Genomic DNA, 21,383 nt, shown 5'->3' on the forward strand with positions numbered 1-21,383 from the left:
TTAGGTATTTAGTAGACCGTGTTTAGGTATTTATGAGACACTATTTATTAGACAATGTTAATCTATTAATTGGACAACATTCAAGTATTTAGTTGACAGTGTTTAGGTATTTACAGTATGAGACAGTATTCCTTAGACAGTGTTAATCTATTAATTGGACAGTGTTAAAATATGTAGTAGACAGTGTTAGACACAATTAATGTATTAACTAGACATTATTCATGTTTAATTACACAGTGTTAGGTTCTTTGTTCGACAGTGTTAGGGGATTTGTTAGACTGTGTTAGAGTATTTGTTAGACAATGTTAGGGTATTTGTTAGACAGTGTTAGAGTATTTGTTAGACAATGTTAGGGTATTTGTTAGACAGTGTTAGGGTATTTGTTAGACAATGTTAGGGTATTTGTTAGACAATGTTAGGGTATTTGTTAGACAGTGTTAGAGTATTTGTTAGACAATGTTAGGGTATTTGTTAGACAGTGTTAAAGTATTTGTTAGACAATGTTAGGGTATTTGTTAGACAATGTTAGGGTATTTGTTAGACAGTGTTAGAGTATTTGTTAGACAATGTTAGGGTATTTGTTAGACAGTGTTAGGGTATTTGTTAGACAGTGTTAGGGTATTTGTTAGACAGTTTTAGGGTATTTGTTAGACAGTTTTAGGGTATTTGTTAGACAGTTTTAGAGTGTTTTTTAGACAGTGTTAGAGTATTTGTTAGACAGTGTTAGAGTATTTGTTAGACAGTTTTAGGGTATTTGTTAGACAGTTTTAGGGTATTTGTTAGACAGTTTTAGAGTGTTTTTTAGACAGTGTTAGAGTATTTGTTAGACAGTTTTAGGGTATTTGTTAGACAGTGTTAGAGTATTTGTTAGACAGTGTTAGAGTATTTGTTAGACAGTGTTAGAGTATTTGTTAGACAGTTTTAGGGTATTTGTTAGACAGTGTTAGGGTGTTTGTTAGAAAGTGTTCTGGTATTTCTTGGACAGTGTTAGTGTATTTTTTAGACAATGTTAGGGTGTTTGTTAGACAGTGTTATAGTATTTGTTAGACAGTTTTAGGGTATTTGTTAGACAGTTTTAGAGTGTTTTTTAGACAGTGTTAGAGTATTTGTTAGACAGTGTTAGAGTATTTGTTAGACAGTTTTAGGGTATTTGTTAGACAGTGTTAGGGTATTTGTTAGAAAGTGTTCTGGTATTTCTTGGACAGTGTTAGTGTATTTTTTAGACAATGTTAGGGTGTTTGTTAGACAGTGTTATAGTATTTGTTAGACAGTTTTAGGGTATTTGTTAGACAGTTTTAGAGTGTTTTTTAGACAGTGTTAGAGTATTTGTTAGACAGTTTTAGGGTATTTGTTAGACAATTTTAGAGTGTTTTTTAGACAGTGTTAGGGTATTTGTTAGACAGTTTTAGGGTATTTGTTGTTAGACAGTGTTAGGGTATTTGTTAGACAGTGTTAGGGTATTTGTTAGACAGTGTTAGAGTATTTGTTAGACAGTGTTAGAGTATTTGTTAGACAGTGTTAGAGTATTTGTTAGACAGTGTTAGAGTATTTGTTAGACAGTGTTAGAGTATTTGTTAGACAGTTTTAGGGTATTTGTTAGACAGTGTTAGAGTTTTTGTTAGACAGTTTTAGGGTATTTGTTAAACAGTGTTAGGGTGTTTGTTAGACAGTTTTAGGGTATTTGTTAGACAGTGTTAGGGTATTTGTTAGAAAGTGTTCTGGTATTTCTTGGACAGTGTTAGTGTATTTTTTAGACAATGTTAGGGTATTTGTTAGAAAGTGTTAGGTTGTGTATTATAGAGTGTTTGGGTATTTGTTAGGCACTGAACTTTTTGTTGTTGACAATGTTAAGGTACTTATTTCAGAGAGTTAGGGTATCCATTAGACAATGTTGGGCTATTGAGGACAATATTATGGAGCTGTTCAAATGTTATACTGCCTGGGGGCTGAATCTGTCATTTGAACAGTTTGAGTAAATATAGAGAAGCACTATCTCCGTTTCTGGATCATGGGCTATGTATGTTCCGTATGTATGTGTGTGGTAGAGAGTGAGTGTGACAAAGAAAGGGGGAGTGTGTGTGTGTTTGGACAGAAAGCAGTTTGTGTGTGGTCGTGGTCTCAACCCTGTGGGGAACAGGAAGTTAAGCGACCTGCAGGTTAGAGGAGGAAGTGAGCCGTTCTGTGCTGACAGAAGACACACTGGGTCTTCAACACACACACACACACACACACACACATACATACACATATACACACACACACACACACACACACGCACGCACCCGCATGCACAGACACACATAAATATACCCGGCAAACTCCCAGAGATAATTAACTCGGTAATCTGATCAATCTGTTACCCGTCGTCTATCTCCGTGTCTGGAATCATCTCTATGTATCCTCATCTCTGTACCTACTGACCTACTTCCCTTCTCAGATTTTTGAGTGGACAAGGGAAGTGGATGCCACTATGTATCTAGTGAACGTGCACTTTGAAGGAAGTTGCTACAGAGTGTAAGCAGAATCGGTAACGTCTGGTAGCACAGGGACTGGAGGTGTATGCGAGCAGAACAGCCAGGAGCTCACCCTGAATCCACCCCCTGTGGCCGGTCAGGCGTCTGCAGACTAAACTTCGGCCTTTGGCCTGAGAGGCCCTCTCCTCCTGCAAGCTTAATGGTTCAGCGAGCAATAAGATGTGGAATTACATGGCGGGTGTCCGTCAATGCACGGACATATACTCTATAACACACACACACTCTAGATGCCATGGGAAAGAGTTCACCCGACACCTGGATCAACAGCAACAGCTCTCATCCCTCTATAAATAGAATGACAGGAAAACATGGATTGGAATGAGAGAGGCAGACAGAAAGCAGTCAGGCCCAAGTAACCGCTCCGCAAGCGTGTCTGCTTACATGCCTACTTCCCAACATGCCTGTGTACATGCCTGTGTACTATTCATATTAAGGGCTTCGACACAGGCTGAGTGTGTATGGCCTCTGCCGGTCTGTCTGACTCACCTAGAGTTTCCTCCCATTTGGAGATTGAGGGGTTTGATCTGCTTAGTTGTCAGCATTCTGCCCTTCAGTCCGGAGTTTTCACTAAGCCAGCTCAGAGACCACAACATAAAGCAAAGGTTGAGTGTATGACTCAGTGTGTGTGTGTGTGAGAGAGAGTGTGTCATATGTTTTGGAATGGTCCTTTATTCTTTTTCTTCTCATACAGTTTACAATAAAGATCCGTAGGCGTCGGTTTTCTGTTGTATTCATGTTGTTATATCAGTACTTTACCCTGAGTTTCACTGTTTCTATGCTGTCTGAGGTTTCATTTTCATGTCAAAGGCCAAAGGTCACAGTGCCCGCCTTTCACCCCTTCGTCGTTTTCTTTACATTACCTCTCAGTTTGACACACTAGGGTGCACAAAGCCATTACAGACCAGGTTGCTGAGTAACGGCGCCAGTCAGGCAGTTCTGTAGCTCTCTCTCACCATCTAGTGGGCAGCAGGGAGATACCTGATCAGAACATCTGACCCAGATCCCCACCTGCAGATCTGGACCCGCTGCCCTTCCTCAGCTCCCCTTTGCTCTCTGCCTCCTCCCCTTTTCCTCTCCTCTCTCACCTCACCCTGAAACAATGGCGCATTCTCTATGTATCTGGCCAGGGGAGAGTTGGATCAGAAGACAAATAAAGAAAGGTGGAGAGGAGCGAGGGATTGTTTGGTGTGAAAGCCTGCTGAGATTATTGCGGAATGTGGAATGAACCCGGTTTATTTCATCTCTCAAGCACGAGTTCCTCCGGGTTCATTTCTCCCTCTCCTCATTTTCTCTCGTTGTCTCTCTCCCCCTACTCTCCCTTTTCCCAGCAGCGCTTGGGGCAATAGCCCTGGATCTGGACGGGGACACGCGCGCCTCAGCCCTGGGTCGGATCAGAGACACAGCTTCGCTGAAGAGGGGGGTCAGCCTCCGGAGCCAGCGCCCCAACAGTCAGTAACAACATGTTGTATAAAGGCCAAGTTGAGCCCGCTGCCTGGCCGTGATGACACCGCAGCACTGTGACAATGTTTGGGGGACTTTATTGTGTGCCCTCGCCTGTGTGTCTGCCAGCCTGGGACCACGAGGCCCCGCAGCAGGTGCAGTTCGTGGAGAAGCTATCCGATGTGGTGATTGGCCAGCTGCCCAACTTCTGGAAACTCTGGATCTCCTACGTCAATGGCAGCCTCTTCAGCGAGGTACGTGCGAGGCGCTTCGTCCGATGACGTGTTTCTGACGGCGCATCGTGGCTCTTGTCGAAAGTGTCTTGTCTTTGTTTTTTCTCCTTTTCATAAGACCGGGGAGAAGTCGGGCCAAGTCGAGAAGTCCAAAAAGAACGCCAGACAGAGACAGAATGACTTCAAGGTGAGCCTCATTGGCGTCGGCTTTTCTTCCCAATTAGATTGCAATGAATCGGCGCGAGTGTCGCGAGGTGATGTGCGGTGTGCCAGTTCCGAGTGGTGCATTGTGGGATACCGGTATTGTCATGTGGCATTGTCTGTTTCCGCGTAGAAAATGATTGAGGAGGTGACCCATCGCCTGGTGAAGCTCGTTAGAGGAGCTCTGCTCCCCTCTACCCTGACAGAGCCGGAGCTGAAACTGTACGGGGGCTGGGAGAGAAAGAGCGGTCTGACCGGACCCTGGCTTACACAGGTCATACACACGGTCAGGTAAACCCAGATCTGTGTGTGTGTGTTTTATTAAGGGATTAATAACAGTTCCTCCCCAATCCCTCACCCACTGACACAGTCTTACTTCCCTCCCTCTCCCCCCTCCCAGAATCATTTTTGAAGCTTTAGTAGCTCTGGAGATTCCAAACGACTTACTGCAGGTGATCCAGGATCTACTGCTGGAGCTGAGACATAACTGCCTCTTGGTAACGCTGCAACACACCAAAGAGGGTAAGACGGGGGGGTGGGGGGGGGGTGGTATTAAGGGGGAGGGAAGTGATATAGAAGGAGGGAGAAAAGGCGAAAGGACGTTGAGGAGGTGACAAAGCATAAAATGAAGCATCCGGTTGAATCCCACTTCGTTTTGCTGAACAGATACTGTATATTTTTGTGGAAACCCATATGTCACGTTCACGTGTGTCGGTCTTGTCACTGAAACAGTGGCTTCACGTTATGTCAGTGTGTTCTTGGTCATTGTAACAGTGGTCTTTGTTATCATCTATAGTGAAAGACTATTGTGGTTTTGATAGTAGTCATAGATCATTTCAGTTACTATCGCGGTCTCAAACCAAATAGCTCTCACGGTTAAATTTACTATGGAATCTGATAATGAACTTTCAGTTGTAAACCAGTACAATCAATACCATAGAATTTTATAAGAACTTGAATTTGTGTGTCTGTGTGTGTGTGTGTGTTCATGTTTTGTCAGATGTCAGAAGCCTTGCAGATAAAGAGGACTGGGTGGTAGACAATGAAGGCGTCACCAGCCTGGTAAAACTTCTTGTTTTACTCTCCTCGTATCGACAGAACAGGACTTCCGACGGTAACACGTGAGACATAACCGGTGTTTGTTTTGTTTGTGTGCAGCCGGCCAGGTTTGAACAGCGCATGGTGCAGACGCTGCAGTCACTCAAAGAACCCATGGAGACCAAACCCGGGGAGGTCAATGTAAGGAGAACCACATAACCCAGTCACCTGACCTGGGTCGCAGGGATCCCCTTAAAGACCAGTCAGTGAGACGCTTGCTGTTTCTGGCAGCGAGAATTGTGACCAAGCAGACTCAGGTTAAGTCTCAGGAAAATCCAGACTGGTGTTGTGGGACTCGTTTTAATACCTGTGGAGGCAGGACACAGGAGCTGGGCTAGGAACCCTGTTCTACTTTGTTCTTGCTCTACCTTGTTCTACACATAATTGACACGTGTTTCTAGTCATTCTGAGCCAACTGGATGGTCCCCGTAATAAGATACACACCCCAATGCACATAGTTGACATGTTCAGTCTATATGATGTATTTCTGTGGCTAAGTGTCCTGTCTCCCCCTTCTCGACTGTCTCCCCTGTTTCCCATCTTCAGCTCCTCCAGTTGGACCAGGTCCAGGACCAGGTCGCTGTGCTCTGTGTGGACATTATGAAGGTACTGCAGTGGACAGAATAGACAGTAACGTGATGGAGACTGTAGTTCAACATTAATACAGAATATAGATTACGATTGAAGGATAGTTCAACATTAATACAGAATATAGATTACGATTGAAGGATAGTTCAACATTAATACAGAATATAGATTACGATTAAAGGATAGTTCAACATTAATACAGAATATAGATTACAATTGAAGGATAGTTCAATATTAATACAGAATATAGATTACGATTGAAGGATAGTTCAACACTAATACAGAATATAGATTAAGATAGCAGAATAGTTCAACATTAATGCAGAATAGGGATTAAATTCCAGGATAGTTCTACACTAATCCAGAATATAGATTAAGATTATAGGATAGTTCAACACTAATACAGAACATAGATTACAATTGCAGGATAGTTCAACATTAATGCATAATAAGGATTAAATTCCAGGATAGTTCTACACTAATACAGAATATTGATGAAGATTATAGTATAGTTCAACAACACTAATACAGAATACAGATGAAGATTAAAGTAAAGGTCAACCTAGGAACCTTTTGTAAATGTTACTAGTAATTACTGTGAGAAGTACTTGTGAATATTCAGTAGTATTGGTGAATGACTCTTAAAGGCCAATGGTAAAAAATAAATAGTAGGCTACAATACAAACATATTCAGTAGACTTAGATTTAGGGACCATTTCTTGGACACAGATTAAGACTAGTCCTAGACTGAAAATGCATGTTCAATGTCGAATCAGCATTTTTAGTCCTGGATTAGTTTTCTTGGTCATTGTAGGCTTTTACTCTTAGCAGGAACGGGCCAGGCAGCTCCTTGAGAGGATCATGAAGGTACGGTTCAGTGTAGCTACAAGTATTACATGATAATTCACCATAACAATCTACTGTTTACTAGTAGCTTAATGCAGGGATAGGATGCACAAATCCCTGAGATTATTCTAGACTTCTACATTCCGGGGCAGGTTCGAGAGCAGACAGAAAAGCTCTGTCAGGAGATCAACGAGGTAATGTACAGCGTGAGCGAACTCGGACAACACTCCTTAGAACCTCGTAGGAATCCCGTCCGATCATAGCTAGTGTACTGTAGGTCTGCGTGGCGGTCTCTTCGCCCGATCGTTTCGAGGTAGTGAAGGGTTAGTGTCGTCCAGGTGTCTGATCTCTTCCACCTGTTCCAGGTGTTCATCAGTTGCTTGGAGCAGCTCAGCACTAAAAGGAACGGAGAGCCGGGTCGCTCAGGGTGAGTAGAGACACGCCGTCCCACCCCCCTTTACACTGCGTCTGCCTTAACAGGTTCCCAACTCTTCTCTCTCGGCCCTTAACGTGTGTGTCTGTGTGTGCCTGGTGTATTGACAGTATGTCCGTGGACCTGGTCTCTCCAGATTTGTTCAGTGGTGTTCAGGAAGACTTCTGTCCAACTCCGGTAAGAAGTCACTGTTTTCTGAACCGCAGGCCTCAATCAAACTCCCTCTTATATTAAAGCATTAACAATGTCAATTGGCTTATTTATATGCCACGTAAAGTCTCGCTATCTCTCACACACACACACACACTCACACACACACACACATGCACATTCACACGCACACCTGTATCGCCTTCACTGGTAAACCTAACCACTCTGTTTTTATGACGCTTTTTCCTACTTGTGGACAGGAAGCAGGCGCAACCTAATTTCCTGTAAACATGAAGAGATGAGAGTGAATGGCCCTCAGTGTAATTTAGGGGTATGGGGGAGAGCAGGAGGAAGAGGAGAGTGTGTTTGTGTAGGGTGTTTCTGGTAAAGGGAAATAGAGCAGGGTGCAGATGGGGTTTCCCCAGAGCCGTGTTACCAATCAGAGGTGAGACAGAGACAGGCAGGCAGGCAGACAGACGAGCAATGTCCAGGCCAGATCCCCAGCTTCAGTACCACTTTATTTAGACTTCATTTTATGTAGAACTTCAGAGTTCTACGAAGAGGCCTCACAGAGAAACTGTCCTGGCAGATTTGACATAGGCAGACATGCTCCATAGACACTGGAATTATTTTCAAATATTGCGATTTTTACAGGAAATGTGAACATTTCTTTAGTTATTGTAAGTAAGTCAGTGCCACCACTAGTTATGTGGGTAATGTTCTTGGTGTAGTAGATATCATTCACTTTGTGTCAGTAAGGGAAATCCAGAGTATGAAGTGGAACAGGATTTATTCAAGTAAACGGGATGGAGTCAGTGATGAGAATACTGACTGAAGTGTTGACTCTTCTAACCTAGTAGATGGGGAAAAAATGCAATGCTCCATTTGACATGACAGATGCAGATTCTGATCCAAGTGGGTTCTGCGCATCGCACGGAAATATTGCTATATAAAAAAGTGTCATGTAAAATATGACACTATACAACTACTTTGCTTAATTTCCTGTGGATTGGAGCAATCCAGCCTATCTGAAATGATGCTATCAAGAGCTACACACTAATATTGAATTACATAGGGCAATTAATTTCTGTCGAAGTTCACCACATATGCGCTGAATTACATTCAAAGCCTGTCCTGAAGTTATTCATGGCCTGTCCTGAAGTAGGTACTAGCGACTTCACTTCACTTCAGGTACTAGCGACTTCGACTTCATGCTATGCTACAGTACTTTGGGATTAAAGTGTTCTGTTTCTCCACATGATTTAGATTTTGGAAGAGGCGTGGCAGGAAGAGGTGTGCTTTATGACCAATATACAACGAATAAAATAGGTCGTTTTAGGCATAACACAATGCAGTGGTTAGAGCCCTGCGGCATTCTGGACTGTAACCACCCAGTTTCTAACCACCAATAAAGTTTGAGGAATTATAATAGGTTCGTACCATCAGTTTTCCTTGAGGATGATCAACGCAATTTCCGATGAATTATTTTGGTCATTCGGTCGAAACAATAGGTTTTTGCTTGGACACCTGTCACTCAACTCGTCATCCAGTGGTCTGACTATATGATTGAATGGGTTTATGCAGGAACAGCGTCTACTGATCATCCTCAGTAACTGTCAGCACCTGGAGAAACACACCTTCCTTAACTTGGCCGAACACTTCGAGAGACACGGCTTCACAGGGACCGACAAGATCACACAGGCAAGTAAAGGGGGCAAGCGCAAGCGCCACGAAATGATCCAACTCTAACCTTCTATCTAGCAAACAGTATACTGGCCTCTTAGATGTTTGGTTGTTTGGTTGTTTAGTTATTACGGTTTTGTGCGGAATAATATTTGTCATCAAAGGCTTGATGAGAAAGGATTTTATGTTTCAGGGCAGGGCTATAACTCTCACTTTCTCTTTAAACAAAAGGTCAGATCTCTGACTCAGCCTCTTTCACATACGGCCCTTCCCGTAAAGATAGGTGAATGGCTTTTATTCTTTAGAAACATGGCCAATAGCAGCTGGTTCCCTGCCACTTCCCCTTAAAATAAACGGATCAATGGGTCAAAATAATGATTTGGGTCAAAATCAGTTTTTTATGTACTGCAGACGTATGAAGGACTTTCTTCATTTCTGGAAAATGGTCAGCCCCCAGGTGAGCGTCTGTTCACTTATGTACAGGTGTGTTCTGTTCTGACGGTGGTCTGTACCTCTGTTTCCAGGTCAGTGTGCAGGCCGTCAAGGAGCTGGATGAGAGTCTGTTTGATAACTACATTGAGAGGAAATCGGACCCCATCGTAGGATCTCTAGAACCAGGCATTTATGCCGGATACTTTGACTGGAGGGACTGCAGCACACCTACAGGTACACACACACACACACACACACATACAGATCCACACTGTCTTATTAATACAACCCCTAACCTAAATGTTTCTGCTTCACTGAAAACAGCTTTCTAGGTATTCACGGGTATTTCAGATATAGCAAGATGTTTTATTTTCACTCAGTGTTTTGATACGTTACGGTCTTAATAAACTGTCACTGAATTTAGGTTAAACAGGTCTGCGCCCAGGAAGCAGTCAGATGCGCTGCAGATCCAGATTGACTGACAGATCTCATAGCCTATTGATGGATGTTAGCCGTGCCTCAGACCAAGGAAATACCAGTTCACTGTTGCTTTTCAAACCAATCTCCAAAGGTTTCCTGTAGGCATTTAAAAATCAGTAATGTGCACTTAAAGAAATAACGATGTCTGAAAAGCAGTAGATGAACAATGTCCTGGGTCATTTTATATTACAAAGAAATATTTAAGTTGGGGTTTCAAACAAATTCAAGTCCATCCTACTTAGCTCACTAGATAATGAGACTCTTCAGTCAAACAAAGTACCATAAGCCTTGCACACATATGTGCAGTACAGGAAGAATGTTCAAGAGATAGGCTACTAGCGCAGCAAACGTGAAAACGTTCACTGTAAAGGTTGGATCCAGTAGTGTGTAATCAATGTTGTTAGAAGCTTTATCTCAATCAAAAAATTGTTTCCTGGTTTTCCTGGTAGGTTTCAATTCTGTTTGGCGCTTTAATCTTTGGGAACAATTTGAGAGGTGTGGATAGATATGTGTCTGTGTGTGTGATTGAGAGAGAGGATGTGTGTGCGAGAGGATGTGTGTGCGAGAGGATGTGTTTGCGAGAGGATGTGTTTGCGAGAGGATGTGTTTGCGAGAGGATGTGTTTGCGAGAGGATGTGTTTGCGAGAGGATGTGTGTGTGAGAGGATGTGTGTGTGAGAGGATGTGTGTGAGAGAGGATGTGGGTGTGTGTGTTAGAGGATATTTGTGTGTGTGTGTGTGTGTGTGTGTGTGTGTGTGTGAGAGGATGTGTGTGTGTTAGAGGATGTGTGTGTGTTAGAGGATGTGTATGTGTGAGAGGGAGTATGGTCAGGCAGGTGAGGTATCGTATTAGTAAAATATTGGTATCGTAACAACAAAATACTTAAAACAAGACAATAATCTGGCACGTAACACAGATATCTCACAGTGTGGCCCTCTGCAGTGTCAGGCCTTTGCCAGATTGCCTCCCCAACAATTTGCCAGTAAGTTACGGAACATTCTTCTAATGTTGCGTTCAAGCAGCAAGCCACAGGTGTGAGAAAAATTGGTTTTAGCCATAATAATCTATGACCTATGAAGCCTCTTGGGCATACCGCCAGAAGATTATTGTCAGGGGAATTTGGGGGACGTTCTCATCTGCCGTGTTTGTGTGTGCGTGAGTGTGACTACAGTCATGCTTCTCTGTGTGTCTGAAATGTTACTGTAAACATTGCTTTCATGCGCTTATCCTGTGGTCCACAGCCTTACATAATGACTGTATATGCGTATAGGCAACCTTACAAGTCTTCTACATACACGTGTGCTTGTCTCTTCCTATCACTCTCTCTTTCTCATTGTCTGTATCCTCTATCATTAGGTATTGTGGGTGGGGGAGCTTGTTAGTGGCTCATCTGCACATTGCAGGAAATGTCAAACCCTAAATCTTCACCAAAATCTCACAAGCATAAACACATTCAGGGGTTGGGAGTTTACTTTCTAAATGGTATCTTTTACAGTTACTAGTTACCTGTCCAAAATTGGTAATAAGTGCTACCCTTTGTGTTCACCAAAGTCCATAATATTTCACTTACTTTTGAATTACTTTCCTATGAAATGACATTAGATGACTTTAGATGTTTTATTTTAACGTAACACAACTGATGCCTACTCTGTTGTTTAGATGGACTGATTGGCCCCATTGCTTCAAAATGTTCTTGAATAAAATGCTGCGCTTACGGAATTCCACACCTTCAGCAATAAGTGATTGCTATGTGCTGCTTTTTATTATAGGCTTAATTTTTGGGGCGACTGTGACATCCCAATAATTTCTGTTGTTTAAGTCAGTCTGAAGTGCAGGTTTTTTACAACAAATAGTTGTTCAACAAATAGAACAGCTCATGTTCTTCTGAAAAGTATCTTTATAATCTCTACATTCCACATGGGCTGGTATCTGGACTTTTCCCCCAACTGTCTTTGGGTCGCAAAACAATGACTGACTGGCAGTTTTGGCTGCACTTCTTCGATTCAACCATTACTGTCTGACATGCTGCGTTTGGGAACTAATTCACAGTCAGACACTACACAGAGACTAAACCAGCTGCACGTGTGTGCAAATAGTTTTTGTCTGACCCCACAAGACATGAACATGACATGCAGTCAAAATGCCAAAATTATGCAATTAGGTGCATTATTAGGAGACCAGGGTTCCAATCCTGCTTCCGATCTTAGCGAGAATTCCTGGGTGAGCGAGCTGCGTGATGTTAACAGAACGACATCCCACATTCAGTCTCTGAATACAGTTAAATATGTTCCAGAAGCAGTGGACAACAATATTTGGAATGTTCTTTTCCCTTAGCCAGGGAAAAAGTTTTAATTATTACATTGTTTAGGAGAGCTAATATAGTTAAAACGCATTCATACTTTACTGTGTTTCCTGACAGGCCTGGTTTTCTCAGTTCTCCCCACTCTACTGTACTAGCCTCCCATTGGAAACAATATCGTAGTTGGTTTTTAAAAATGTTTGTTTCAACTTCAACACAGACCCACATAAGCACGTTTGCTTTGTAACTGTAGCCTATGATTAGTCTTGTTGGTGATGGATTTTTAAAACTCAGTATACAGAAATAAACAGTTTTCACACCTATATTTTTAGCTTAAAATCAATATTGTCAATCGACCAATATCAATGAGGAATATTGTTATACTCTGGAGTCCAGTGTCTGCACTGCGCACTGTCACGGAACAGTTTTTTTCTCCTCAAATATCGTAATTCCCAGCCTGTTGTACAGTAATCCCGTAACATCACAGCCATCTTTCGACATATTGCATTGCATGTAGCCACACAACGATGTCTGACATATGAAAAGAATTCACAAGATCTCCAGTATAGCCTTAGGTGCATCCAGGGCAGATAGCTAAACTGCATTTTAAATGGATAGGCTGATACGAAGCGTGGGCATTTCAGGTCACTAATCTGGATATGCTTGGCCACCTTGACCCAGAGGGCTGATCACTGGCCATCGATCGAGTGTGCATTCTGACCTTGTCTTAAAGCTCTGAGGACAGATCCAACACTATATAACGCTACAATATAGGCCGAACATTCAACATGCGATGTGTAATGTGTTTTCTCCTGCACACATCCTTTTTCATCCTTTGTCACGTGCAAATACCAAAGTAATCATAAAAGTCATCGTCATCTAGTTTTTCAGATCTATCTGTAATTTGATGACATCTTGTAATGTAATGGATTTCAGTCACAGTTGTCGTGGTTATCCAGATGATATAGTAATATCTTAATCCCCATTCTGTACGCACTCTAAATTGAAGTGTTATTACCAGTGACATGGACAATATATCAGTCTGGTCTGTGGTTTTGTGTGTGTGCAAGTGTGTATGGATGCGCGCACACACACACACGGATGTACTCCGAGGCTGTGCACAGGTGAAACTTGTTTGTGGTTGACATACCTTAAAACAGGAAGTGCGTGTATGTGCTCTGAGGAACACAGCCCCTCTCCCCCATGTTCCTCAGTCTTCCAGTGAGTGAAAGTGGCGCCTTGACTATTTTCTGTGTTCTGCTAATAGTGAAACAGGAACGTTTGGGTTTAAAACCCAGCTATAAGGAATAGGATATGATACTTTCACTGGCTTGGCCTGTGTGTGTGTTTATGGCTCTGTCTGAAATGAATTGCCAGCGGAAACAGAGAAAGGCGATGTGCGCCAGTTTTGGATATTCACGTTTGTCATGGCGTGGCTTTTGAACCCCTGGAAGTGTGATTCTCTGAAACAGCAGTTATCTTAATGGAGGTCCCAAGTCGTCTTGAATAACGCTTAAGAGTGACAATCTACTCCAATTCTGAGGAGGTTTGATTTAAAGCAGAAGTCCCATTTTGGTTTGACCTTCTTGAACCATGGTATAAAGATCTCCCAGCAGAAAAACATCCACTAAGCCCAGTTCTTTTTCTCTTCCTCACAACTCTATTTTTGAGTGATCTTGTAGCGAAACAGAATTGATGTTAGGTTTCATTTATTTTCCTATACATTACACTGCATTTTGATGTGAAAACACCTTTTCTCCAAGGTGTGAGGAACTACTTGAAGGAAGCCTTGGTCAACATCATCACTGTTCATGCTGAGGTAATTCAGTTCCCAGACAACATGCAGAACTAACAAGTCTTTTCTTTTCACATTGAATCAAACCAATTCACTCTCTCACCCTCTCTCATTCTCCTCCCTTGCTCTCTCTCTCTCGTTCCATCGCTCCCTGTACACCTCCTCATCCCTCTCTCTATCCTCCCTCTCTCTGTCTCTCAGGTTTTTACTGTTTGTAAGGAGCTAGTTCCCAGGGTGCTGACCAGGATCGTTGATGGTGTGGCAGAGGAGATGAGCCGCCTCATGCAATGTGTCTCCTCCTTCAGCAAGAATGGAGCCATACAGGTACTCGCACAAACACACACACACACAATGTTCGGTTGCCCCCTCTTTCAGCTGACTCAAATGACGACCTCCAACACCAGACTGTGGCTTGGGTGGTTTACCCTGTTTTACATGTTCCTTATTACAACGCCCTGATGTTTTACAACAACACAGTCATCTTTTCTCCATCTCGTCCCGTTTTTCCTTCATTTCCATCCCTCTTTTCTCTCTCTGCAGGCTCGTTTGGAGATCAATGCACTGAGAGATGCTGTATCTTCCTATCTGTCTTCTGAGAGCCAGTAAGACCCTGAACAACCCTCACTGAGCCTACACATCTGTATACCACACTCATACACCACTACACACCTGTCTACCACACACACACACTCTTACACCTCTATGCACCTGTCTACCACACACACACACACACTCATACACAACCACACATAACTGTCTACCACACACACACTCATACACTACTACACACTGGTCTAACACACACACACCACTACACACCTGTCTACCACACACACTCATACACCACTACACACCGGTCTAACACCCACACACCACTACACATACCATGCCTTTTGAGAGACCTAAAGAAGTTGGACCAATGAACATTATATTGAATGAATCAATAATATTTAGTACTTGGTCGCACATCCTTTGCATTCAATGACTGCCTGAAGTCTGTGATCAAGACATCACCAGACGCTGAGTATGTTCCCTGCTGATGCTCTGCCAGGCCTGTACTGCAGCATTCTTCAGTTCCTGTTTGTTTCAGGTTATTTTTGCCCTCACTCTTGTCTTCTGCAGGTTAAACTTTTTGGCCCTGAAAAACCTGCTTTAGTAGTATGGTGTCATTGTCCTTGCAAGGTGAATGTCCGTCCAATAGGTTTTGAAGCATTTGGTAGTACCTGATTAGACACGTTTTTTCTGTACCCTTAAGAATTCATCCTACTGCAGGCCTCTGCAATTACATCATCAATGAAGACAAGTGAGCCAGTTCCACTGATAGCCATACATGAACATAACACCCCCTCCACCTTATTTCGCCTTATTGTGCATTAGGCTTTGTTCTGTATAGATAAAAACTTTGCTGGCTACAACCTTCAGTAGCTGCGTTATAGTAAGCCTAAAATAAAACTGTTCACGGTTATGTTGTGACTATTTCTGGAGGATTTTCGAAGTACGCATCTGTGCATGCTTTTTGGGTCAGGATTGACAAAAACTTTCCTGGGTGCAACATTAGATGCATTATAGTAAGCCTAAAATAAAACTGTTTACATTGCAACTATTTCTGGTGGATTTTTGAAGTACTCATCTGTGCATTATTTTTGTGGTAATATAGGCTAGATCAAAACCCCTTGGGGGTAAAAGAGTAGGGGTTTCCATGATTCTCTCGTCTTTTCACTTGAAGAAAAACGTTTTTTTGTGCCATGAAATAGCTTTGGCTGTGTTAAGTTCAAGTAGTAAGTTAGATACTAGTAAGCCTATTACTGGCTAATAAGCTGTTAAGAAGGCCTGTGGCAAAAGCTATACATTTTATAGATGCTATTTGTGGTGGAGGTAAACTCAGTAAGAAACTTTAGTCAGTTTAACACAATGCTTAATGGTGTCTAGCGAAAGATTCAGATTTGGCATGATGTCAATGCATGAGAAAATGATCTAATGTCGAGATGCTATACCACACAGGGCTAACATATACCACTGTGGTGTAGTGGTTAAAGACACATCCACTCACATGGGAGACCTGGGTTTGAATCCAGTGAAGGCAACAACTTTTATCACTTAAGTGTGAGCCAGCTGAACTAGGCTTACCTGGTTCCTTTTCTGGTTTCTTTTCTCTGTTAGTGTCTCATCATACCCTTTTCACAAAATCTTTAGTTAAGTGTTCGGTGAATGTTAGTGGCTGATTCCTTATATCTTTTGGCTGTATCTTTTTTGATTTATCTGCATCATATTAGCCAGCTTGACTGGTATTGGCAATTCTTTGGTCCTGGAGTTATCAGACATTAGCAACTGACTCCAAATACAAAGCCTAGAATCAAGACTAATAGATAGTGACAGCTCTCTGGTGCATGACCTTGTGATTCAAACAAACACACCTGCCTCTGAGACAGCTGTGAAGCCAAATGTCCAAATATTTATGCACAGCTGTCTGACACATTCACTACTACACACCTGTCTATGACAAGCTCACTACTACACACCTGTCTATGACAAGCTCACTACTACACACCTGTCTATGACAAGCTCACTACTACACACCTGTCTGTGACACACACTTCTACACACCTGTCTATGACACATTCAATACTACACACCTGTCTATGACACATTCAATTCTACACACCTGTCTATGACACATTCACTACTGCACACCTGTATATGACACACACACTACTACACACCTGTTTATGACACACACACTACTACACACCTTTGTATGACACACACACTGTGACACACCTGTCAATGACACACAAACTACTACACACCTGTCTATGACACACACACTACAATACATCAGTCAATGGCACATTCACTACTACACACCTGTCTATGACACACACACTACTACACACCTGTCTATGACACACACACTACGACACACCTGTCAATGACACACTCACTATTACACACCTGTATATGACACATTCACTACTACACACCTGTCTATGACACACACACTACTACACACCTATCTATGACAAACCTGTCAATGACACACACACTTCTACACACCTGTCTATGACACATTCACTATTACACACCTGTCTATGACACATTCACTATTACACACCTGTCTATGACACACACACTACTACATACCTGCCCACAAGATATAGTTTTTTATAGATATCATATTTATTGATATTTATAGATATTATTTTTATTTTTAAAAACATACTTGTGTCTGCTTGTCATTATAGGATATGGTATGTAGATTGATGAGGAAAAAAACCTTTAATACAATTTAGAAAAAGCTGTAAAGTAACAAAATGTAAAAAGGGTGTGAAGGGGTCCGAATACTTTTTCAATGCACTATATATACAGTACTACTACACATACAGCACCTTGCAAGAACCTTTAATACTTAAGGTCAATTCTTTGAAAGACCAAAGTCAATTTAGTAAATGTTTTTGCTCAACATCTGACAGGTTCATCTGTGAGAAGAAGTCTTACATGGAATGTTAAACACCATGTCTTTGTTACTTTTCATTGTTTTAATGACTTAATGTGTTTAATGTTATATAGTGAGATTTTTTTAATGAAACTATATTTACTGCTTAAATAAATGGCTTTAATTTGAAATAATCACTGGACTAAGACCTTTTCACCATACCGTACACAATATATGAATTACATACCACAGTACTTGAAATTCCTGTAAATTGAATTCACCTTACCCTCAACTCCCACCAGCCACTAGTCCACATTATGGTGGTATGTCAAAAAGGAAGCGAAAGCAGCCCTTTAACAACAATACAGCTAGTTTAATCTGGTGGTTTGACTAAATAAGACGCCAGTTTATCTGTCTTTGTTTTATGGCATGTACAGTAAATATATAAAGTCACCACCCAATTTACCTTTTGTAAAAAGTTTACCTTTTGTGGCTTACAGCCATGACTTTTTGTGTCTTTATTTGCACACATTAACCCACAATATCAACATGAGGGGGAAAAAACTCTGAAAATAATACATTGAAATTAAAACAGTAAAATACCCTATTTGAATAACTGAGCGTTCCCTTGAATAATAACTTGATACTGTAGCACCACCTTTTTCTTGAATTACAGCCATTTTTCCTCGAAGAATTGTTTAAGCTCAGTCAAACAGCATGGTGACCGCTTGTGGACTGCAATCTTCAAGTCATTCCACAGATTCTTGATGGGTTTTAGGTCTGGGCTATGACTAGGCCACTCAAGGACATTCTTGTCCTTCAGACACTGTACAGTTGCTTTGGCAGTGTGCTTTTGGCCATTGTAGTGTTAAACCTAAACCATCTTCCCATTTTCAAGTTCTGGGCAGAGGGCTGCAGGTTCTGCTCAAGAATCTATTGGCATTCTGTGCATTCAATTTTCCCATTTATCCTGGCAAGTGCTCCAGTCCCTGCTGAAGAGAAATACCCCCACAACAGGATGCTGCCACCATCATGTTTTACTGTAGGCATGGTGTTCTTTGGGTGGAAGTATGTATTAGGTTTTTGCCAGACATTGTTTTGCATTCAGAACCAAATAATCTGACCACCGCACCTGCACCACAATGTGCATTTTGGCAAAGCTCAAACGAGACTTGTTGAAGCCTTTTTTTGTGTTTTTTTTTCTTTTTTCTTGCCACCCGCCCGTATAGGCCAGATTTGTGGAATCCTTGTGATTTTGCGGTCACGTGCACACATTCACTAGTCTTTGCCATAAAGGCCTGAAGCGCCTTCGAAGTTGCCATTGGCTTCTTGTAAGCGTCTCTGATCAGTCTTCTCCTTGCCCGGGCTTCCAGTTTGGAGGGACTGACTTATTTTATTCTGAATTATTCAGAGTCACTACAGTTGTTCACAGATGGAAGCCAATTCTGGGGGAGTATTCACTTATCCAAATAGAGTATTTTACATCTTAATTTTTTTTTTTTTATCACCCGGATATTGTGGGTTACTATGTGTAAATAAAGCAGGAAAAAGTCTGATTTTATGTTTTCATTTCAGGCTGTAACGCAACAAAAGGAGGACAGTTTGATGGGGGTGGTGACTTTCTATACCCTCAGTATCTGTCTGTGTTGGCGTCTGTTGTAGGGGGTTAACTGTTTCTATCTTCTTTCAGGGGCAGCTTTAAACAGGCCCTGGAGGCCCTACCCCAGTTACACAGCGGAGCAGACAGAAAGTAAGCAGTTCATTAAGGCCATGCTAGGCTTTGTTCAAATTGGTGACCATTTCATACTGCAACACAATAGAAGGGAAGGGTGAACATTTCTGGATATTTCTTTTTTGTATGTATATATTTCCTGGAACTTTGTGTGCTTTTTTTAGACTGGAAAGAGGGTAAAGATTGTAATGTTTTTCCTGAAAGAACAGTAGGACAGATCTTTACCCATAATGCAGCAGTAGGCTACATGTGTATCAGAGGTGTCACTTTAGAACGCGCTAGACTATTCATTTCTGGAATAATTTACCTTCTGACAGTTTTTTTTGTCTCACTCCTCTCTAATCTCTATTGTTTTACTTTCTCTCCCCTCTTCTTTGTGTAGGTTGCTGGAGGAGCTGTTGAATACATTTAAGAGCAGTATGCAGCTCCAGCTAACATGTTTCCAGCCCTCCAGTGTCCAGCCTGTGAAGAGATGAGCCAGATGTCAGAACCCCTCTTTAACATGAACATATTGCCACTACTGTGTCTCGCTCTTTGTGCAGTGCCTATTTAGTTCTATTCATGCACTCTTAAAGCTTGTTGTAAAAATGTTATGCAATCTAAACCAGAAATCGCTTTTTGTTACACACATTTTTTTTTTAATGTTACATTCACATGGATTTGCTGAGTTATCTCACAGTTTATCTGGACAGCCCCTTTACTGTGGAATCATGTTAATGATCTGTGCTATTGTTAGATTTCACTCATCTACCAATCAGCTATGAGTTTCTTCTAGGCTATTTAGGTCTCACTCCCTGGTGTTAAGAAAGCGTTCTCTGTACTAAGAAACAACAGTCAATTTTAGGCCTTGTGTTCTCTGTATTCATAATGAAACTGCACTTTTTAATGTGTATTCACTAGGGGTTTAGCTCAGTTGGTCGAGATCAGTGCTTGCAACTCCAGAGTTGGGGGTTCGATTTCCACAGGGGGGCCAATACAAAAATGTATACACTAACTCCTGGAAGTGAAATGGAAGCAGTTAAAAGGTTTTCTGTTGTCAGTGCTACTCTGACCACTCAACTAACGTCTCCATTGCCAAATAAAGACACATTGCATTCATTGTGTTCTTTTGATTGTGAGAAAGAAAGTAAGAAAGAAAGTATCTGTAGTCATCTCTGTCCCTTAGTCTGTCTCAGCTACACACCGATTGTTTTACTGACTACGTCTGGCGCACTATTCTGGTGGGTAGGCGGAACTGCGGTGTTCATAGGGCGTGGCAAGGTGGGGACGGGTCTTTGTTAACTCCTTAGTAACTGCCTTTTGAAATGCAGTTAAAGGCGTGAGGAGTTGGCCATAACTGAATCAGGATGGATGCGGTTTTGCAGTGTGTGGTAGTACGTCTGACATCGTAGTGGTAGACGAAGGCTGCCACGCCTTAAATGAACCGTAGGTTACCTCAGGACAGTTGGCCCGAAAACCTTGTAGACACATCCACAAGTAATTATGAAACCATCACCCAGGACACCTCAACACAATAGAAGATGGGGACTAGAATAGCCTGCTAGCAATTAACTATCTCTAACAAAAAAATGTAATAGAACATTATTGGATTAACATGTTCTATCAACGTAAACTGAAAATAAATAAGCTTTCTTATTGCCTCTATTAGTTGTTCCAAGCTAAAATGTCTGACTTTAAGCTATATTATCAGCATCAGAAAAACTCCATGAGACATTGTTTTCCAGGCCAGGCAGGAGGACAGCTATCTAGACTGAGGTTGTTTTGATTCTTTGTTGTCTCTTGTCTGTTCTAAACTTAGCTCCTTCTCTGTTTTGTCCACCCACGGATTCATTGTCAACCGCACTATGTTCAAAGCCCTTAAGTCTCTCCTCTCTCCACCTGTAGACTGTTTACAGTAAGAGAGGTGAGCTGAGGAGGGGAGTTTTACCCCATACTTCTGTTCCATTCAGGACGCTGCAAGTTGAGAGGACCGGGCCTATCTATCAAAACATGTTTACATTGATCTT

General features: G+C 41.9%; 1 protein-coding gene across 4 annotated transcripts in view; it reads left to right on the plus strand.

Annotated features, from left to right (window-relative positions):
• exoc2 (exocyst complex component 2) overlaps positions 1-20,475 on the plus strand; it is a 66,589-nt gene extending 46,114 nt beyond the window's left edge. For 2 of the 4 annotated variants that reach the window (XM_013134988.3, XM_010872422.4), the window contains 17 exons: positions 3,863-3,982; positions 4,104-4,228; positions 4,326-4,394; positions 4,542-4,699; positions 4,809-4,930; positions 5,409-5,470; positions 5,567-5,647; positions 6,053-6,112; positions 7,306-7,367; positions 7,484-7,550; positions 9,108-9,224; positions 9,731-9,872; positions 14,181-14,236; positions 14,414-14,536; positions 14,753-14,814; positions 19,336-19,395; positions 19,760-20,475. In XM_013134988.3, the coding sequence (XP_012990442.2) occupies positions 3,863-3,982; positions 4,104-4,228; positions 4,326-4,394; positions 4,542-4,699; positions 4,809-4,930; positions 5,409-5,470; positions 5,567-5,647; positions 6,053-6,112; positions 7,306-7,367; positions 7,484-7,550; positions 9,108-9,224; positions 9,731-9,872; positions 14,181-14,236; positions 14,414-14,536; positions 14,753-14,814; positions 19,336-19,395; positions 19,760-19,853 (1,580 nt within the window). In that variant the 3' untranslated portion in view covers positions 19,854-20,475. The remainder of the gene's footprint in view (positions 1-3,862; positions 3,983-4,103; positions 4,229-4,325; positions 4,395-4,541; positions 4,700-4,808; positions 4,931-5,408; positions 5,471-5,566; positions 5,648-6,052; positions 6,113-7,305; positions 7,368-7,483; positions 7,551-9,107; positions 9,225-9,730; positions 9,873-14,180; positions 14,237-14,413; positions 14,537-14,752; positions 14,815-19,335; positions 19,396-19,759) is intronic. The other 2 variants (XM_013134989.3, XM_013134990.3) reach the window with 1 other exon arrangement.
• Positions 20,476-21,383: the final 908 nt, after the last annotated feature.

Source organism: Esox lucius, chromosome 8 (assembly GCF_011004845.1).
Source record: "Esox lucius isolate fEsoLuc1 chromosome 8, fEsoLuc1.pri, whole genome shotgun sequence".
Lineage (NCBI taxonomy): Eukaryota > Metazoa > Chordata > Actinopteri > Esociformes > Esocidae > Esox > Esox lucius.